At 34.9% G+C, this 23,061-nt stretch overlaps 1 protein-coding gene across 1 annotated transcript in view; it reads left to right on the top strand.

The window, feature by feature from the left end:
- The window catches only part of WDPCP (WD repeat containing planar cell polarity effector), a 274,720-nt gene extending 262,996 nt beyond the window's left edge, over positions 1–11,724 (top strand). Inside the window, exon 18 of the mRNA XM_049695803.1 lies at positions 9,784–11,724. Coding sequence (XP_049551760.1) covers positions 9,784–9,884 — 101 coding nt within the window. The 3' untranslated portion in view covers positions 9,885–11,724. The remainder of the gene's footprint in view (positions 1–9,783) is intronic.
- The last annotated feature ends 11,337 nt before the right edge of the window (positions 11,725–23,061 follow it).

Genomic DNA, 23,061 nt, shown 5'->3' on the forward strand with positions numbered 1-23,061 from the left:
CTTCCGAGTGTACCCTCAGTTGCCACACTCCAGCCTCTTCCGGCTGTGTCCGCACAGCCAACTGTGGTCCTCTCCCAGGTCTGAGCTCCAAAGCCTGAACTTCAGCACCCAGCCCCTACCTGCACCAACGGTTGAGCGTCTGAGGCTGAGGAGCACAGGGTGGCACTACCAACCGTTTCTGCATGTCATTCTTCATTTTGCCTACAGCAAACTGGTTGCTACACTCTCCTCTGAGGCTCCAAAGCTACTCTTCCATCCAGGCTGATCTCCCCACCAGTTAGGGGACTTCCCAGGGTGCAGGAACCTGTCCTCCTCCACAGCTCCATCCCTGGGGCACAGGTGCTATCCCGATTCCTTTCGCTCTTTTTCTTTTGTCCTACCCAGTTATGTGGAGGTTTTCTTGCCCTTTCGGAAGTTTGAGGTCTTCTGCCAGCGTTCAGTAGATGTTCTGTACAAATCATTCCACTTGTAGATGTATTTTTTATGTATTTGTCGGAGGCAGTAAGCTCCACTTCCTGCTCCTCTGCCATCTTGATCCCCCCTTAAAACAATTTTGAACAAAAAATGATAAGACATTTAATGAAATAAAGTATGACCCATAAACAGTAAAAAAAAAAAAAAAAACAATCAGTAGAAACAGCCTCTGAGGAAGCCCAGATGTTGGACTTAATAAACAGAGGCTAAATTGAATCCATAGCACTTGGTATAGACCTTTGCACAATAAGTAACTGAATAAGTATTTGTTGAATGAATGAATACAGGAGTGCATGAGGAAAGAGTTATAATACAAAATTAAAATGGAAAAAAAAGGAAAAGTAGAAAATTTTAAAAGTCAGTGAGCAGATGGGTTTTCAGGGGAAGAAAGCCTTTTAAGCATAGATTATTTGTATATCCCTGTACCAATCCACACTGTCTTTCGTCAAAAATTGTGTAAGAAATACCTAATAGATATCTCCCCCCCCCTTGTTTTTCTTCAAAATTTCCTTAGCTGTTCATGTGCTATGCTCTGCCATATGAGCTTCACTGAGAATTACTTTGTCAAGTTTCATGAAAACTTCATGGGTATTTTAAGTGAAATTGCATAAAGCTAATATTGTCATCCTTACAGTACTGAATATTCCTGTCATGAATGTGGCATACTCTCCTTTTATCAGGTCTTTGACTGTCTTTAATGATGTTCATTAATTTCTCATAACTGTTCTGCACATCTTTTATTAATATTTATTCCTATGAACTTATTTTCTGTTGATAGTTTTTTTTATTGATTTTCAAATTTAATGAGATATAATTGACATATAACACTGTGTAAATTAAGATGCACAGTGTGTTTTTGATACACTTATATATTGCAATATGATTACCACCATAGTGTTGGCTAACACCTCCATCACATCAGATAATTACCATTTCTTTTTTGTTGTGAGAATAAACTCTACTCTCTTAGTGTTTTTTTGTTTTGTTTTGTTTTGTTTTTGCAGTACGCGGGCCTCTCACTGTTGTGGCCTCTCCCATTGTGGAGCACAGGCTCCAGATGAGCAGGCTCAGCAGCCATGGCTCACGGGCCCAGCCGCTCCGCAGCATGTGGGATCTTCCTGGACCAGGGCACGAACCCATGTCCCCTGCATTGGCAGACAGACTCTCAACCACTGTGCCACCAGGGAAGCCCCACTCTTAGTGATTTTTAATAAAGCAATACGGTACTGTTAACTATAATCACAGTGCTGTGTGTTAGGTACCCAGAACTTATTCATCTTATAACTGGAATTGTGTACCTTTTGACCAACATCTCCCCAATTCCCTTACCCCTCAGCCCCTGGTAACCACCACTGTATTCTATTTCTACAAGATCAGCTTTTTATGATCCACATATAAGCAGTATTAAGTACTATCTGTCTTCCTCTGTCTCACTTATTTAACATAATGCTTTCAAGGTCTATCCAAATGTCACAAATGGCAGGATTTCCTTCTCCTCATGGTTGAAGAATATTCCATTGTATGTAGTTATATACACACACAGCCTCTTCTTTATCCACTCATCCATTGAGGTTGTTTCCGTGTCTTGGTTATTGTGAACAATGCTGCAGTAAACAAGGGAGTGCAGATATCTTTTCAATATCCATTTAATGGCCTTTGTAAATATACCCGGATGTGGAATTTCTGGATTGTATGGTAGTCCTATTTGTAATTTTTTGAGGAACTTCCATACTGTTTTCCATATTGCCTGTACCAGTGTACATTCTCACCAACAGTGCACAAGGGTTCTCGTTTCTCCATGTCATCACCAACACTTATTATCTCTTCTCTTTTTGATGATAGCCATTCTAAAAGGTGCAAGATGATAACTCATTGTGGGTTTGATTTGCATTTTCCCTGGTTAAAAGTAGTGTTGAGCACCTTTTCGTGAACATGTTGGCGATCTGTATGTCTCGCTAAGAAAAATGCCTATTCAGGTCTTCTGCCGATATTTTCGATTGTTTTTACTGTTTCTTTTGCCGCACAGAAGCTTTTAAGTTTGATGTAGTTCCACTTATTTATCTCTGTCGCTCATGCTTTTGCTGTCATTTCAAAAATAATCATTGCCAAGACCAGTGTCACAGAGCTTTTTCCCTATGTTTTCTTCTAGGAGCTTTATGTTTGCAGGTCTTATGTTTAAGTCTTTAATCCATTTTGAGTCAATTTTTGTGAGTGGTGTAAGATAAGGGTGCAGTTTCACTTCTTTGCATGCAGTTATCCAGTTTTCCCACTACATTTGTTGAAGAGACTATCCTTTCCCTGTTGAGTACTCTTGATTCCCTTGTCAAATATTAGCTGATGTAGCTATTCTATTCCATTGATCTACATGTCTATTTTTATGCCAGTACCATACTGTTTTGATTACTATAGCTTTATAGTATAGTTTGAAATCAGGAAGTGTGCTGCCTCCAGCTTCGTTCTTTGTCAGGATTTGTCTATTCAAGGATTTTTGTGGTTCCACACGAATTTAAGGATTGTTTTTCCTATTTCTGTTAAAAAATGCCATTGGAACTTTTTATAGGGGTTGCATTGAATCTGTTGATAGCTTGTGGTAGTATGGTCATTTTAACATTAATTCTTCTAATCCATGAAGATGAGCTATCTTTCCATTTGTGTCATTTTCAATTTCATCAAAGTCTTATAGTTTTCAGTGTATAGATCTTTAATTTCTGTGGTTAAATTTATTCTCATTTTTTATGCAGTTGTAAATGGGACTGCTTTTTTAATTTCTCTTTCTCATAATTCATTACTAGTGTATAGAAACTCAGCTGATTTTTGTTTATTGATTTTGTATTCTCTAACTTTACTGAATTCTTTTATTAGTTCCAACATTTTTTTTGGTGGCCTCTTTAGTTTCTCCATATAATATCATGTCATCTGCAAAATGAGACAGTTTTACTTCTTCCTTTCTGAATTGAATGCCTTTTATTTCTTTTTCTTGCCTGATTGCTCTAGCTAGGACCTCCAATACAATGTTGAATCAAACTTGCCAGGGTAAAATGAGCTTCATTGGTAGTGTGCTAGCGGTGGTATAATGCCACCACAATGTTAAGTATGTAACAGTCAGGCTGCTGTAGCAAGAGACCACAATGATTTAAGAAAGAATTTTATTGGGAGGTGGTAAGGACTGGTAAGGCATCCTGGTATCACATTACTAGGCTCCTTCTATCGTGTTGCTTTGTTATATCTAGGGTATTTTTTCTGTATCTTTGAAGATTTACAGTCCTGCCTTCAAGAAAGAGGAAAAAGAAGGAAGGCACACTCTTTTCTCATTTAGGTACAACCCAGGAGTTGTTACACATCACTTCTGCTCATATCCCATTGGACAGATCCTGGTCACAAAGCTACACCTAACTGTAACAAAGTCTGGGAACTATCTTAATTGAGGTGAGCATACACCCAGCAAAACACCTATAACTAAAAGCAATCACCACTTAGGGGGAAAGCTACAAATTCATTTGTTACAATGAATTTTGAAGAATAGTATTTAGAAGAAGCAAATAAGCAAAATGGGGGGACAACTTGCTCTATATAATCCTCATATGCACAGAAATGGAAATAATTTAAAAACCCTATTCAAAAATAATTCCCAGCTGCACGTAATGTGGCTGTCTGAATATTAAGAAATTCTTCCAAGTGCATTATATTTCCAAATACATTTATCATATATGATCTTTCAGATACTATGCTATAAAAGGCTGTAGCTTTATAAGTTGCCATCTCCTTTTAAAATATATTTTGAAATTGATATGAAAGATTATTTGTGCATAGTGATGAACTTTAGAGAATACAATATTAAAAATATAGTATAAAGATGACTCATTATATTGGGGACTTCCCTGGCAGTCCAGTGGTTAAGACTCCACGCTTCCACTGCAGGGGGCACAGGTTCGATCCCTGGTCAGGGAACTAAGATCCTGCACGCTGTACTGTGTGGCAAAAAAAAAAAAAAAATTATTATATTATCACCCAGAGATAACTGATAATATTAGTTAACTTACTTCTTTTTCTTATGCATATATTTAACAAAACTCAAGTCATTTATTTATCTTCCTTTTTGTTACCCAGTGGTATATTGTGCCTACATTCCCATGTCATTAAACACCATTCAAAAGCCTGAATTTTTTTATGTTATCTTCTTCCTAAATACCTTATTGGTTTTACTATAAAATCATGGTACCATTGTACAAGTGTATAAAATTATACCTATAGATGATAAAAGCATGAAAGTTAAGACTCTCTTATACTTAAAATCTCATTATTAATATTTGAAGTTGTGGTTAACTGTTTACCTACATTGTGGTTTAGAAGCTATATTACTTGTTTGACTTAGGAGATGTATTCATGCCAACCTAATTTTGGCTCTACTTTACCTATCTTATATTAATTGTGTCATGATGTCAGTTTTGACCTATACCTTCCCACCTATCTAGGCGTCTTTGTCAAAAGACATAACCCTAAACCCTTCATAATTATTAAACCCTTCATAATTATAAGTGCATCAAAGACTAACTGCTTTGCTTAGCTGCAGAGATCTACACAAGACTGTATCACTTGTATAACTTAAAAGAGACAAAGTTTTCAGTAAAATTCCTAAGAATGCATGATTATCCAAACTTTGTTACTTTCTGTAGTGACATAATGTTGTCAATCACACAATGTGACATATTAAGTAATATCAATTCTTAATTGCCTTACATATAGATCTTCTCTAAATTAGGTATTGATTTTGAGGTCAAACCTTTCTATCATTTAAATATTTAACATGTTTTTGAATTCTGAAATACACAATATTATGAAACAAGGTGTCATCTTTTCAGGACTCACCTAGTCATAAATTTACAGTAACTTAGCAAAAGATAACAATAATCTTTTCCTATGGAGAAAGGTGCAAACATTAAACTATTTGGGCTTTCCCCTACTTTTTCTCCTTTTCAGAAAGGAGTCAATGTCTCAAACCTTCTTCTCTGACTTACTTATTAGTTAGACTAGTAAACTGTGCTGATACAGGACAGAATTGTTCCCAGTTACATTTTCTGCAAGTAAATAATGAAGAATTTTGCCTGAGGATTGGTATGTTATATTAAGAGTAGCTAATGAAACCATGAAGATAAGAATAAATGGAATATGTGCTAACTTGGCTAGTATGGAGTACAGCAAAAAAAATTTGTACCAATAATCCTGAAATGTGGATAGACAAATAGATTCATGCAGTACGATGCTACAAACTTTAAGATTACTAAGGTGGCAGTCAGGAAAGCTGAGTTCTAGTTTTAGTTAAACTAGTCAAGACTAACCATCTGACATCTTAAGTCACTTTTTGGGGTCTCAGTTTGCTCAACTATAAAATAAGATATAACTAGAAGAGTCTAAATCTTTTCAGCACTAAAATTCTATGTATATGATGACATATGATTAGACAGAACCCAAATTAAAACACTGCAAAATTCTAGACAACATACGACTCTGAAAAACAAATCATTTATGCATATCCACCTAATAGTACAAACCCATACTGAAAAAATAAGTTTGAATATTCTCTTAGAAGGTGAACTGCTTTATTCAAAAACACTTTTGGGGACTTCCCTGGCAGTGCAGTGGTTGAGACTTCGCCTTCCAGTGCAAGGGGTGTGAGTTTGATCCCTGGTCAGGGAGCTAAGATCCCACATGCCTCATGGCCAAAAAAACAAAACATAAAACAGAAGCAGTATTGTAACAAATTCAATAAAGACTTTAAAAGTGGTCCATATCAAAAAAAAATCTTAAAAAAATACTTTTGAATTAAATCCTCTTAAATACTGCCTTTAAAAGACTTACTTTATGCAGAAATTTACTCTAGCATGAGACATAACATCAGGGTGTCCAAGCAAAGGAGCTAATACAGAAACTGAGTAACTTCTAAATAAACAGAATGATTTCACATATAGTCGCTAACAAAAGTCATAAAATTATTGAACTTTAGAGCTGAATTTGGAAGTCTTACAGATATTTTACATGTATTAAATTCTCTTCACAATGTGTCAGAATTTATGTCAATTCTTCCTATATTCTTACCATGTCCCCAAGATGTCTCTTTGCAAAAGAAAGTATTTGTTATACAGTTGGTATATAAAGTTTATGAGTTAAAATCATGCATCTGTCTTATCAAAATTTAGTATGTTTACCTGCTTTTAACCATTTTATAGTTCACAAAATGGCTTCATGTAACCATAAATCTGTATTCTCAATGGGAGTAAAGGAAGAGTCAGGGTTTTTCTAGTGACTTACGTCCCTTAGGCTTAAAGAAAATAAAATGCCCTTCATTCCCAGGTCTAATCATCCTACAATTTGCTATGGGTAGAACTCAGTTTAAAGCCGATCTACTTCAGCCCCCACAACAGACATACATACCTACAAAACTTTCAAGAAATACAGATGTCAGGAACTCATAAAGTATTCCAGTGATGCACTAGGGCTGGCTCCTGTGGCCTTCCAAGTGCCAATTAAGGGTATCTCTTCCCAATTCTAAGTTCAGGGACATCATGTTGGTAGCTCAAAACTGGCCATGGTAGGAATAATTTACACCACAGAAATCAAGAAACTGGTTGATTTTGGGAGCTGGTTGTTAGTAATTTAACAGCACGTAACTGAGGTAATCCCAGGTTATGGTTCCTGAAGCCAAGCGTCCACTATCAAAGAAAAGACCTATAACTGTTCCTGATTCAGTTCCTGGAACTGAATTTTGAACATTCATATATCCTTCTCCAGATGGATATAAGAGGGCGTAGGGTCCATATCATACATAATTTATTGTTTGTCTTTGAACCTATATAGCAATGTTGTCCAACAGAAATACAATGCAAGCCACATACCCTTAAATTTTCTACTGTATGTTAAAAGTACATCTCAAATTAGATGTTAAATTTTCATCAGAAATACTTTATCTGTATTTAGATTTCATAAAGTTTTCAGTTGAAGAAGTAATTTCATGTACCCAAGTTGGTCCATACATCCTTAAAAGTTTTACAATTACTGAACTGAGTATCAGTTTTTAAATTTAAAATTTTTTAAATAAATGAAATTTAAAAATTTTTTCCTCAGTCTTACTAGCCATGTTTGAAGAGTTCAATAGCCACACTTAATAGTAGTTACCATATTGGACAGCAGCTGTACAGCATCAGCACCTCAGGGGTTTTCCAGAAGCTTGAGCCTTATGCTGTGCTAGCTTGATGAGTGGAATCAAACGGATTATTTCACTTTTCGGTGCCTCAGTTTTCTGAGACAATAATAATCTTAAAGGAATAATCAATCAATAAATATAACTAATAATAGACATTCTAATGATTGCAATAATCATGAAATCACTCACATGATATAGCAGCTGCCACTTGTGGCATGTCAGCTTATTTAAAAACCAACTCATCAAGCAGTAGCTCATTTTGAAGAAGAGCTTAACCTTATTAGATGTTAGTAGCTATAAATGCTAAGCATTTATAGAGTGTTTTTCACTTTTAAAGGGCTTTACCAGTTGTAGTTAATCTTATAACATAATAATGTATCATTCCTGTTAGTGAATTCCTGAGGTCAAAGAAGGCCTTTCTGCATAACAAAAACCTTCAATCTACTTGTCATATACTCTATACTACAATGTATATAAATCAAAGTGTTAGGTTGAACAAGACAAAATATTCACTTTAAGTAACTTTTCTGATCCTGAGTACAATAAATTAATCTCAACAGAGAAAAATGGTGCTTCTATTATAATGTTCATCACTTGTGTATTGTCTGTGAAACAAGAGTCAAGCACAGCTTTCTTGATTATATAAAAAAGATTTTTAAATCCCATTTTTATGGTACTTAACCTCTAAACTGCCATCAGAAGTATAGTAACACCATCCATTTTTATGGGCTTTCCCGTTTTCTACGTGCTTACCTGCATCATTTTATTATCTCAGCAACCCTAAAAGATAAACAGGACAGATGTTATGCCCATTTTTTGCATGAAATTCAGAAAGGCTGAGTGCCTTGTTTACATAATTACATACTCATCAGTGCAACAGCTAGAGCCAGAATTCAGGTCTTATGATTTTAGCCACCATTTATCAAATACATACTATAAACTGGAGAATATGTTGAAGACCATGCATTATCTCATTAAATGGTCACAGTAATCTTAGATGAAGGAAGTATGATGCAGAAAGACTGTTACACATAAGTCCTTTTTTCTCAAAGCATGTGTTTGTAACTTCTCTACTGTGCTGAATCTAGAAATGGACTATTATCAGGGTAGGAGAATAAAGGAACCAATCTTCATCAAAAATAAAAATTACTATATACTAACACATGTTATTTACCCAGCATAGTGCTAAGCTCTGCAATTACTGTCATGTTTCACATTTATAACAACCAACCGTAAGAGTTAAGTATTAGTTTTCCCGTTTATAAGTAAGGACAGAGACTCAAAGTGACAGAAGCAGAATTTAAAACCATTCCTATTTGACTCCTAATCTCATACTCCGAACCACTTTGCCATTCTTTTTTATTTCAAATCCACTGTAATTTCCCATATTCCTTACTGCCTAATGTTACTTTTTACTTATTTTTGAGTTGTTTTGCTTTAGTGGGATTTCTTTTTTTGGGTTTTTTTTGGTATTAAAAAAAAGATAGAAGGTTTTCTTTGTCATCTTTGTTTACCATATTATCCTAACAGTGCCAAACACGAGCAGGTACACCATTTTCATAGCATAATGCAGGAAAGTAGCTTTGAGCAGTGTGTCATACAATCTCTATAATAACTTTGAGCAGTGAGCTGGAAGATTATAGTACTACTGTGGAACTGAATTTCTTTACCTTAGCCTTTGAGCTGAACAGTTCATTCACCTATTCAGTGGTAAACTTCAGCAATTTCTCCAAAGTTAAAGGAAATTGACTTGTTCATTCAGTGGGTATGTTGATTTAAAGATGTATTTATAATAACAAAATGAGATAGAGGCATTATTACAGTAAATTTGCTAATAATGTAGCTAAATAATTTACATTAGTGGAGACCATTAAGTGTGGGTGAAGAGTGATTGCTTCAGTCAGAAAAATTATTTTTTCCTACATTACCTGAAATTCTTATGAACTTCTCATTTCATGTTGCCTTAGTAATCAGAAGTAAAAGTGTTTAGATCTTCATAAAACTTTTTCATAACAAATGGCATGTTAACCTAAGCACTGTAAATACTTCGGGGCAAATGTGTTAAAATTCAGTTAGTTATTTTTTCTTTATTTTCTAAATTCCATAATTAGATAGTTACCGTGTTCCTGGTCAGACTGCCTCTAAGAAGGAAGTAAAACAAGTTTGTGCACATACATTCATATGCAGGGTCAAAGGTGAAGACAAAATGTGAAAGAGAAACATGTTGTTTCTAGTAAAACTCTTTCCTTATCTAGAATTAGGTGTACTCATAAATGTATGCACTATAATGTGTAGAGATGACTGTTTCATTATTTTTTAATAAAATTTATAGTTTTTATAGGTAATAGTCTAGATATTTGGAATGCATTCATTTAAGCAGAAGAAATAGCTGGCAAATGTTTTATGTTAGGTGGTATGCATGCTAAGTTTATAACCTTTCTTCTCTTTATCCAATGTAAGTTAACTTGATGTGACAGGGTGTGATATATCACAGAGATGACTCAGGTCAGGAATTTCAAGAAATCTTAAAAATAATACCTTTTAAAAGGACTTAAGTAAATAGTACATAAAGATCTGTAGAGTATATAGTCTTTTTTTATTTTTTTACCCTGTTATCTATCAAAGAATTGAGTTCAACTGCTTAAACGTTTAGGAAAGTCTTTTACTCAGAAAAAAGTAAATATTTGCCAATTAGGGTAGGGGAGAAATCTCTAGGTTCCTGTACTGTTAGAGTGCCTACCAGCAGATACATCTGTTTATTTAGAATTTATACATCTATTTGTTGACCAAAAAATTCAATGATAAATTGATGTTTCCATCACCTGCTTTTCCTTTTTTTCTGAAGCCTTTGCAATTATATAGCTGTCATTACAAACTCCTGTCCCAAAGCATGGGGTTTCAATGAAGAATATGGTTAGATCACAAGATTTGCTTCTAAAGGGCTGAATTTTGGTTCTATCATAGGAAAATAAGTGTGTACTTCAGTAAGTGGTAAAGTATGACATACATTTGGAGGAATGTACATACTGTAAGTTTTCAGCTCAGTAAACATACCCATGTAACATCCAGATAATGGAAATGAACTTCATCAGCACTCTAAAAAGGCTCCCTTGTCCCAACTTCTCACGCCTCCAAAGGATAAACATTTCTGACTTCTAGTACTACAAGTCAGTTTTATTTGACCTTGTAAGAGAATCATCTGTCCTTCTCTGGAAATAGGTTCACTCATAAATGTATGTACTTTAGTAATGTATGGAGATGACTAGTAGGGTCTTTTGGGCAGGGTTGAGGTCTGACTTATTTCACATAACATTACTTTTGTGAAATGCACCCATATTATTATGTATATAGCAATATGTAACAAAATGTAATCATTTTGTCACTGATGGATATTTCAGTTGTTTCCAGTTTGGGGCTTTTATAAATGTTCTTCTAAATATCCTTTGTGACTATACCTATCCATTTGCGCATACATTCAACTTTAGTAGATACCTCCAAAGATTTATTCAGTAGCTGAAACGATTTACATTTTTGTTATCAGTACATGAGAACTACAGTTTAGCCTCATCTTTGCCAGAAGTTGTTATCCCCTGCCACCATTTTACTCATTCTGAAGGGTGGATAGTGGTATTACATTATAGATTTAATTTGTATTTCCCTGATGACTCATGAAATTGAGCATCCAGTTATATGTTTACCGGAAATTTGAGTATGTTTTGAAGTGCCTGTCAAGACTTCTGATCATTATTCCACTGCATTATCATTCTTTTTTCTTATGATTTTTCAGGAGTCTTTTATATAATCCTGACCTATTACTGCAAATATTTTCTACCACTCTTGGGTTCCCTTTTTTGCTTTTTTAATATTGTAATTTGTTGAGTAGAAGTTTTTAGTAGTAATATACTACCTTTCCCATTTTTTTCCATTATGTTGATTACATTTTGTGCCCTGTTTAAAACAGTTTGTAGAGATATCTTATGTTATAAAGAGATATCTTCTGTTTTCTTTAAGATCTTTGTCTTAACTTTTAAGTCTTTATTGAATTTGTTACAATATTGTTTCTGTTTTATGTTTTGTTTTTTTGGCTGCAAGGCACGTAGGATCTTAGCTGTCTGACCAGGGATCAAACCCACACCTCCTGCATTGAAAGGTAAGTCTTAACCATTGGACCACCGGGGAAGTCCCTGTCTTACCTTTTATATTTAGATCTATAATCCATATAGAATTGGTTTTTGTATACACTGGGTATTGGTTTTATATACACTGGGCAGGGTTTTAAAAATGTGTGTTTTAACCAAATGGATATCCACAAGAACCAGCAGAACTTATTTAAAAGATCATCCTTTCTCTATTGCACTGCAGTGGCACCTTTGCTGTAAATCAGGTAACTACACTATATTATCATTGTTTCAATAACTATAAATTTGTAAAAGGTCTGGGTTTCTGGTTATGTAAGTCTTCTAGCTTTGTTTTTGTTCAGAATTGCCTTGACTATTCTTAGTCCTTTGCACTTTCATTTCCATTTTATAAACAACTGTCAATTTACACAAAAAATATTGTTAGGACTTTAATTGGGTTTGCATTGAATCTATAAAATCAGCTTATGAAGAACTGACATCTTGAGAACATTGAGTCTTCCACATGCTATATGTCTTTCCACTTATTTAATTCTTTAGTTTTTCCTAATATTTCATAATTTTCAATGCAGAGGTTCTTAAATTTATTTCTAAATATTTAGGATATTTAAGCTATTGTAAATGGCATATTTTGTTTCATTTTTTGTATGCTTTTTTTAAATATAAACATAAAATAAATCTTAGTATATTTGTCTTATATTAACTGATTTAAAAAAAAGAGAGACTGAGCAGATACATAGAGCATCGAGAGGGAAATAAAGGGCGGCTCATGAGGTTACTTGAGAGAGACTATGTTTATGTTCCTTGAAATCAACAAACAAAACTAATAACCAAATTATAGTGGTCCTTGTCTAGTAGTGGCCCATACCTGAACCACCTGTGAATTGGTTTCTGCTATCTATCTGATCTCTGGTTTTTCATTGGTATGATCTTCTCTCTTGGCTTTGCCAGTTATTTTTATTGAATTCTAATTCTTGATTTCAAAAAATTATACAGTCATCTATAATGTTATATTCCTCTTTCCTTTTCCTCTGCTAGGTAGAAAGAATGACGGATGACAACCTTAATCAAATCAGAGACTGTGCTAAATTGATGCTGGGTTGTAATTTTGATAAAATTCTGTCTACCTCCAGCCTTCCTCTATATCTATAATGTGTGTGTGTGTACATACATATACAAAGATATATATAATAATGTTATATGTAGTCTGTATTATATAATTCATGTGTCACTAAAATGGAAGAGATAAATATTTTAAAATTTTGTACAGATTTCTATTTCTTCTTAGATGGGATACTGGTGTGCTGCACACTGTTCCACCCTACCTGAAAGCAAAATTTACTTTTTTTCTTTACATATTTTTTAATTGAATTATAGCTGATTTACATTGTTGTGTTAATTAGTGCTGTAGAGCAAAGTGATTCAGTTATACCTATATATACATTCTTTTTTTAAAAGAATTCAGTTATACCTATATATACATTATTTTTTTACATTCCTTTTTAAATATTCTTTTCCATTATGGTTTATCATACGATTTTTTTTTTACATCTTTATTGGAGTATAATTGCTTTACAATGTTTTGTTAGTTTCTGCCGTATAAGTGAACCAGCTACTTGTATACATATGTCCCCATACCCCCTCCCTCTTAAGCATCCCTCCCACCATCCCTATCCCACCCCTCTAGGTGGTCACAAAGCACCTAGCTGATATCCCTGTGCTATGCAGTTGATTCCCACTAGCTATCTATTTTACATTTGGTAGTGTATATATGTTAATGCTACTCTGTCTTTGTCCCAGCTTACCCTTCCCCCTCCCTGTGTCCTCAAGTCCATTCTCTATCTCTGTGTCTTTATTCCTGTCCTGCCCCTAGGTTCACGAGAACCATTTCTTTTTAGATTCCATATATATGCGTTAGCATACAGTATTTGTTTTCCTCTTTCTGGCTTACTTCACTCTGTATGACAGAATCTAGGTCCATCCACCTCACTATAAATAACTCAGTTTCGTTTCATTTTATGGTAATATTCCATTGTATATATGTGCCACATCTTCTTTATCCATTCATCTGTCGATGTACATTTAGGTTGCTACCATGTCCTGCCTATTGTGAATAGTGCTGCAATAAATATTGGGGTACATGTGTCCTTCTAAACTATGGTTTTCTCAGGGTATATGCCCAGTAGTGGGATTGATGGGTCATATGGTAGTTCTATTTTTAGTTTTTTAAGGAACCTCCATACTGTTCTCCATAGTGGCTGTATCAATTTACATTCCCACCAACAGTGCAAGAGGGTTCCCTTTTCTTCACAGCCTCTGCAGCATTTATTCTTTGTAAATTTTTTGATGATGGCCATTCTGACTGGTGTGAGGTGATACCTCACTGTAGTTTTGATTTGCATTTCTGTAATGATTAGTGAGGTTGAGCATTCTTTCATGTGTTTGTTGGCAATCTGTATATCTTCTTTGGAGAAATGTCTATTTAGGTCTTCTGCCCATTTTTGGATTGGGTTGTTTTTTTTTTTAATATTGAGCTGCATGAGATGCTTGTAAATTTTGGAAATTAATCCTTTGTCAGTTGCTTCATTTGCAAATATTTTCTCCCATTCTGAGGGTTGTCTTTTCATCTTGTTTATGGTTTCCTTTGCTGTGCAAAAGCTTTTAAGTTTCATTAGGTCCCATTTGTTTCTTCCTGTTTTTATTTCCATTACTCTAAGAGGTAGGTAAAAAAGGATCTTGCTGTGATTTATGTCATAGAGTGTTCTGCCTATGTTTTCCTTGAACAGTATTATAGTGTCTGGCCTTACGTTTAGGTCTTTAATCCATTTTGAGTTTATTTTTCTGTATGGTGTTAGGAAGTGTTCTAATTTCATTCTTTTCCATGTAGCTGTCCAGTATTCCAAGCACCATTTATTGAAGAGACTGTCTTTCTTCCCTTGTGTAGTCTTACCTCCTCTGTCGTAGATTAATTGACCGTAGATTTGTGGGTTTATCTCTGAGCTTTCTATCCTGTTCCATTGATCTATATTTCTGTTTCTGTTCCAGTACCATACTGTCTTGATCACTGTAGCTTTGTAGTGTAGTCTGAAGTCAAGGAGCCTTATTCCTTCAGCTCTGTTTCTCTTTCTCAAGATTGCTTTTGCTACTCGGGATCTTTTGTGTTTCCATACAAACTGTAAAATTTTTTGTTCTAGTTTCTTAAAAGATGCCATTGGTAGTTTGATAGGGATTGCACTGAATCTGTATATTGCTTTGGGTAGTATAATCATTTTTCTCCCAATCCAAGGACATGGTATATCTCTCCATCTCTTTGTATAGTCTTTGATTTCTTTCATCAGTGTCTTATAGTTTTCTGCATACAGGTCTTTTGTCTCAAGTAGGTTTATTCCTAGGTATTTCATTCTTTTTGTTGCAATGGTAAATGGGAGTGATTTCTTAATTTCTCTTTTGATTTTTCATTGTTAGTGTATAGGAATGCAAGAGATTTCTGTGCATTAATTTTGTATCCTGCTACTTTACCAAATTCATTGATGAGCTCTAGTAGTTTCTGGTAACATATTTAGGATTCTCTATGTATAGTATCATGTCATCTGCAAACAGTGACAGCTTTACTTTTTCTTTTCTGATTTGGATTCCTTTTATTTCTTTTTCTTCTCTGATTGCCACAGCTAAAACTTCCAAAACTATATTGAATAATAGTGGTGAGAGTGGGAACCCAAAACTATATTGAATAATAGTGGTGAGAGTGGGAACCCTTGTCTTGTTCCTGATCTTAGAGGAAATGGTTTCAGTTTTTCACCATTGAGAATAATGTTGGCTGTGGGTTTGTTGTATATGGCCTTTATTATGTTGAGGTAGGTTCCCTCTTTGCCCACTTTCTGGAGAGTTTTTATCATAAATCGGTGTTGAATTTTGTAAAAAGCTTTTTCTGCATCTACTGAGATTATCATATAGCTTTTATTCTTCAATTTGTTAATATGGTGTATCACACTGATCTGGTTATACTGAAGAATCCCTGCATTCCTGGGATAAACCCCACTTGATCATGGTGTATGATCCTTTTAATGTGTTGTTCGATTCTGTTTGCTAGTATTCTGTTGAGGATTTTTTCATCTATGTTCATCAGTGATACTGGCCTGTAGTTTCCTTTTTTTTGTGACATCTGGCTTTGGTATCAGGGTGATGGTGGCCTTGCAGAATTAATTTGGGAGTATTCCTCCCTCTGCCATATTTTGGAAGAGTTTGAGAAGGATAGGTGTTAGCTCTTCTCTAAATGTTTGATAGAATCCCCATGTGAAGTCATCTGGTCCTGGACTTCTGTTTGTTGGAAGACTTTTAATCACAGTTTCAGTTTCAGTGTTTGTGATTGATCTGTTCATATTTTCTATTTCTTCCTGGTTCAGTCTTGGAAGGTTGTACTTTTCTAAGAATTTGTGCATTTCTTTCAGCTTGTCCATTTTATTGGCAGAGTTGCTTGTAGTAGTCTCTCATGATCCTTTGTATTTCTGTGGTGTTAGTAGTAACTTCTCCTTTTTCATTTCGAATTTTATTGATTTGAGCCCTCTTCCTTTTTTTCTTGATGCATCTGGCCAGAGGTTTATCAATTTTGTGTATCTTTTCAAAGAACCGGCTTTTAGTGTCATTGATCTTCACTATTGTTTTATTCTTCTCTCTCATTTATTTCTGCTCTGATCATTATGATTTAGTTTCTTCTACTAACTTTGGGTTTTGTTTGTTCTTACTCCAGTTGTTTTAGGTGTAAGGTTAGGTGGTTTATTTGAGATTTTTCTTGTTTTCTTAAGTAAGATTATACTGCTATAAACTTCCATCTTAAAACTGCTTTTGCTGCATCCTGCAGATTTTGAATTGTTGTATTTTCATTGTCATTTGTCACTAGGTATTTTTAAATTTCCTCTTTGATTTCTTCAATTATCCACTGGTTGTTTAGTAACATATTGATTAGCCTCCCCGAGTTTGTGTTTTTTAGAGTTTTTTTTTCCTGTAATTGATTTCTAACCTCATAGAGTTGTGGCCAGAAAAGAAGGTTGCTATGATTTCAGTTTTCTTAAACTTACCAAGGCTTGATTTGTGGCCCAAGATATGATCTATCCTGGAGAATGTTCCATGTGCACTTGAGAAGAATGTATTCTGCTGCTTTTGGATAGAATGTTCTATAAGTATCAGTTAAGTCCATCTGGTCTAACGTGTCATTTAAAAAATTTTTTTTTTTATATTGGGGCACATCTGATTAACAATGTGTTAGTTTCAGGTGTACAGCAAAGTGATTCAGTTATACATATAAATGTATCTATTATTTTTCAAATTCTTTTCCCATTTAGATTATTAAAGAATATTGAGCAGAGTTCCCTTTAGGTAGCTCTACAGTAGGTCCTGGTTAGTTATCTACTTCATACATAGTAGTGTGTACACGTCAATCCCAGACTCCCAATCTATCCCTCCCAGTAACCGTAAGTTTGTTCTCTAAGTCTGTGAGTCTGTTTCTCTTTTGTTGGTAAGTTCATTTGTATCTTTTTTTAAGATTCCGCATATAAGCGATATCATATGATATTTGCCTTTCTCTTTCTGACTTACTTCACTCAGTATGATCATGTCTAGGTCCATCCATGTTGCTGCAAATGGCATTATTTTGTTCTTTTTTATGGGTGCATAATATTCCATTTTATATATATACCACATCTTCTTTTTCCATTCATCTATCAATGGACATTTAGGTTGCTTCCATGTCCTGGCTCTAAATATTGCTACAATAAACATTGGGGTGCATGTATCTTTTAGAATTATTGTTTTCTCTGGATATATGCCCAGGAGTAGGATTGCAGGGTCATATGGCAGCTCTATTTTTACTTTTTAAGGACCCTCCATACTGTTCTCCATTGTGGCTGTACCAGTTTACATTCCCACCAAGAGTGCAGCAGGGTTTGCTTTTGTCCACACCCTCTCCAGCATTTATTGTTTGTTGATTTTTTGATTATGTCCATTCTGACTTGTGTGAGGTAGTAATCTCATTGTAGCTTTTATTTTTCTGGCCATGCCACACGAATTGCAGGATCTTAGTTCCCTAACCAGGGTTGAACCTGGGCCCTCAGCACTAAAAACATGGAGTCCTAGTCACTGGACCACTAGGGAATTCCCTCATTGTAATTTTGATGTGCAATTCTCTAATAATTAGCAATATTGTGTATCTTTTCATGTGCCTCTTGGCCATCTTTCTTCCTTGGATAAATGTTTTTTTTTAGGTCATTGGCCCATTTTTGATTGGGTTCTTTGTTTTTTTTATATTGAGCCACATGAGCTATTTGTAAATTTTGGAGACTAATGCCTTTTTGGTCACATCATTTGCAAATATTTTCTCCCATTCTGTGGGTTGTCTTTCCATTTTGTTGATGGATTCCTTTGCTGTGCAAAAGCTTTTAAGCTTAATTAGATCCCATTTGTTTATTTTTGTTTTTATTTTCATTGCTCTAGGAGGTGGATTCAAAAACATGTTGCTGCAATTTATGTCAAAGAGTGTTCTGCCTACGTTTTCCTCTAAGAGTTTTAGAGTGTCCAGCCTTACATTTAGGTCTTTGACCATTTTGAGTTTATTTTTGTGTATGGTTACAGAGAATGTTCTAATTTCATTCTTTTACGTGTAGCTGTCCAATTTTCCTAGCACCATTTATTGAAGAGCCTGTCTTTCCTCCTTTGTGTAGTCTTGCCTCCTTTGTCATAAATTAATTGACCATAGGTTCATGGGTTTATCTCTGGGCTTTCTATCCTGTTCAGTCAATCTATATTTTTGGTTTAGTGCCAGTACCATACTGTTTTGATGCCTGTAGCTTTGTAGTATAGTCTGATGTCAAGGAGCCTGATTCCTGCAGCTCTTTCTTTCTCAAGATTGCTTTGGCTGTTTGGTCTTTTGTGGATCCATACAAATTTTAAGATTTTTTTCTAGTCCTGTGAAAAATGCCATTCGTAATTGATAGGGATTGCATTGTATCTGTAGATTGTCTTTGGTAGTATAGTCATATTGACAATATTGAGTCTTCCAATCGAAGAACATGGTATATCTCTCCATCTGTTTGTATCAACTTTGAATTTTTTTATCAGCATCTTATAGTTTTCAGAATACAAGTCTTTTGTCTCTTTAGGTAGGTTTATTCCTAGGTATTTTATTCTTTTTATGTGATGGTAAATGGGATTGTTTCTTTAATTTCTATTTCTGATCTTTAGTCGTTCGTGTCTAGAAGTGCAACAGATTTCTGTGTATTAAGTTTGTATCCTGCAACTTTACCAGATTCATTGATGAGCGCTAGTAGTTTTCTCATATCATCTTGAGGATTTTCTTTATATAGTATCATGTCATCTGCAAAGAGCGACAGTTTTACTTCTTCTTTTCCAATTTGGGTCCTTTTATTTCTTTTTCTTCTCTGATTGGTGTGGCTAGGGCTTTCTAAACTCTGTTGAGTAAGTGGCAAGGGTGGACATCCTTGTCTTGTTCCTGATCTTAGAGGAAATCCTTTCACTTTTTCACTGTTGAGAATGATGTTACTGTGGGCTGTGGTATATGGCCTTTATTGTGTTGAGGTTGGTTCCCTCTATACCCACTTTCTGTAGAGTTTTATCATACATGCATATTGAGTCTTGTCAAAAGTTTTTTCTGCATCTATTGTGATGATCATATAGTTTTTATTCCTCAGTTTGTTAATGTGGTGTATCACACTGATTGATTTGCGGATACTGAAAACTCCTTGCATCCCTGGGATAAATCCCACTTTACCATGGGGTATTAAATATCAAGTCCATCTGGTCTAATGTGTCATTTAAGACCTGTGTTTCCTTATTGATTTTCTGTCTGGATGATCCGTCCACTGAAGAAAGTGGGGTGTTAAAGTTCCCCCACTGTTATTGTGTTACTGTTGATTTCTCCTTTCACGGCTGTTAGCATTTTGCCTTATATACTTAGGTGCTCCTATGTTTGCTGCATATTATTTACAATTGTTATATTTTCTTCTTGGATTGATCTTTTGATCGTTATGTAGTGTCCTTTGTCTCTTGTAACAGTCTTTAAAGTCTAGTTTGTCTGATAAGAGTACTGCTACTCCTGATTTCTTCTGATTTCCATTTGCATGAAATAGCTTCTTCCATTCCCTTTACCTTCTGTCTGTATGTGTCTCTAGATCTGAAGTGGGTCTCTTTTAGACAGCATATATACGGGTCTTGTTTTTGTATCCATTCAGTCAGTCTGTATCTTTTGGTTGGAGCATTTAATCCATTTACATTTAAGGTATTTATCCATATGTATGCTCTTATTACCATTTTGTTCATTGTTTTGGATTTGTTTTTATAGGTCTTTTATCTTCCCTTCCTCTTTCATTCACTTCACTTGTGACTTGAAGATTATTTTTAGTGTTATGTTTGGATTACCTTTTCTTTTTTGTGTCTGGATTGCTTTTTCTTTTTTGTGTCTGTATCTGTTGTAGATGTTTGGTGTGCTGTTCTCTTGAAGTTTTGATATAGCAGTCTGTATATATACAAGATTGTTTTAAGTTGCTGGTCTCTTAATTTCAAATGCATTTCCAATATCCTGCATTTATATTCTCCTCTTCCCACAACTCCTGGGTTTGATGTCATATTTTTGTGTGTATGATTTCCTGCCTTTATGTTTGCCTTTACCTGTGCGTTTTTCCATTCATAATTTTCTTTTTTCTAATTGTGATCTTTTCTTTTCCACCTAGAGAATTTCCTTTAGCATCTGTTGTAAAGCTGGTTTGGTGGTGCTGAATTCTTTAGCTTTTGCTTGTCTGTAAAGCTTTTGATTTCTCCATCAGGTCTGAACAACGGCCTTGCTAGGTATTCTTGGTTGTAGGTGTTCTCCTTTCATCAGTTTAAATTATATCCTGCCACTGTCTTCTGGCCTGCAGAGTTTCTGCTAAAAAATATCAGCTGATATCTTTATGGGGATTCCCTTGTATGTCATTTGTTGCTTTTGTCTTGTTGCTTTTAATATTTTCTCTTTGTCTTTTTAACTTTTCTCGGTTTGATTAATATGTGTCTTGGCATGTTCCTCCTTGGGTTTACCTTGTATGAGACCTGTGTGCTTCCTTTCTCATGTTAGGGAAATTTTCGACTATAATCTCTTCAAATATTTTCTCAGGCCCTTTCTCACTCTCTTCTCCTTCTGCCACCCCATAATGAAAATATTGGTGTGTTTAATGTTGTCCCAGAGGTCATTGAGGCTGTCCTCATTTCTTTTCATTCTTTTTTCTTTATTCTGTTCTGTGGTACTGATTTCCCCCACTCTGTCTTCCAGCTCACTTATTCATTTTTCTTTCTCCCTCATTTATTCTGCTATTGATTCCATATATGACAAGCCCACAGCTTATATAATACTCCACAGTGGAAAGCTGAAAGCTTTTCCTCTAAAATGAGGCAGAAGACAAGGATGCCCACCCTTGCCACTTTGAATCAAAATAGTATTAGCACTTCTAACGAGAGCAATTAAGGAAGAAAAAGAAAGACATTCAAATTGAAAAGGAAGAAGGGAAAACTGTCCCTACTTGCAGATGACATATTATATAGGAAACCCTAAGGACTCACCGCCAACAAAACCATTAGAATTAATAAATTCAGTAGACTTTCAGGATATAAAATCAGTTTTCAAAAATCTGTTGCATTTTTATAAACTAATATTGATCTATCAATCAGAAAGAAAAATTAAATTAAGAAAAATATCCTATTTTCAATTGCATCAAAGCAAATAAAATACCTAGGAATAAATTTAACCAAAGAGGTAAATAACCTGAACACTGAAAACTATACAAGATTGAAAAGAAATTGAAGACACACAATAAGTAAAAGATAAATCATGTTCATGGATTGGAAGAATTAATATTGTTAAAATTTCCATACTACCAAAAGCAATCTACATATTCAATGCAATCCCTATCAAAATTCCAGTGGCATTTTTCACAGAAATCAAACAATCCTAAAATTTGTATGGAAATACAAAAGACCCCCTAATATAGAAGCAGTCTTGGGGAAGAAGAGCAAAGCTGGAACACCACACTTCCTTGTTACTGTGGTAATCAAAACAGAGTGGTACAGGCATTAAAACAAACACAGAGACCAATGAAACAGAATAGAGAGCCCAGAAATTAATCCATGCAAATATGGTCAACTAATTTACAACAACGGAGCCAAGAATACTCAACGAGGAAAGGACAGTCTCTTTAATACGTGGTATTAGGACTGTACAACTGTACAGCCACATGCAAAAGAATTACAGAACCACTATCTTATAGCATACAAAAAAATTAGCTCAAAATGGGTTAAATACTTGAATAAAGCCATAAAGCTCCTAGAAGAAAACATAGGTAAGCTCCTTGACATCATTTTTGGCAATGGTATTTTGGATTTGACACGAAAAGCAAACACAAATAAGTGGGACTACATCAAACGAACTGTAACCACCAACAAAATAAAAATGCAGCCTACAGAATGAGAGAAAATATTTGCAAATCATATTTCTGATAAGGGGTGAATATCCAAAATATATAAAGAACTCATACAACTAAATAGAAAAAAATTAAACAATCCAATTAAAGATGAGCACAGGATCTGAATAGACATTTTTCCAAAGAATACATACGAATGGCCAAAAGGTGCATGAAAAGATGCTCAACATCACTAATAATCAGGGAAAAATGCAAATGAAAACAACAATGAGACAGCACTTCACACCTGTGAGAATGACTATTCTCAAAAAGACCAGAAATAACATGTGTTGGTGAGGATATCAGGAAAGGGACCTTATGAACCTTTGGTGTGAGTATAAATTGGTGCAGCCACTATGGAAAACAAACAGTATGGAGATTCCTCAAAAAATAAAAAATGGAACTATCATATGATCAAGTAATTCCACTTCCAGGTCATTTATCTGAAGGAAACAAAGACACTCAAAACGGTATCTGCGTGCTCATGTTCACTGTAGCATTATTTACAATAGCCAAGACGTAGTATGTATACATGTGTGCACACAGACATGTAATACTATTAAGCCATAAAAACGATGGAAATCTTGCCATTTGTGACAATGAATTTTGAGAGCATTATGCTAAGTGAAATAAATCAGAGACATACAAATACTGTATGATCTCACATATGTGTGGAGACTAAGAAAAACCTATAGATACAGAGAACAGATTGGTAGTTACCAGAGGCAGGGCTAGATGAAATGAGTGTTGTTGAAAG

Source organism: Orcinus orca, chromosome 13 (genome assembly GCF_937001465.1).
Source record: "Orcinus orca chromosome 13, mOrcOrc1.1, whole genome shotgun sequence".
Classification (NCBI taxonomy): domain Eukaryota; kingdom Metazoa; phylum Chordata; class Mammalia; order Artiodactyla; family Delphinidae; genus Orcinus; species Orcinus orca.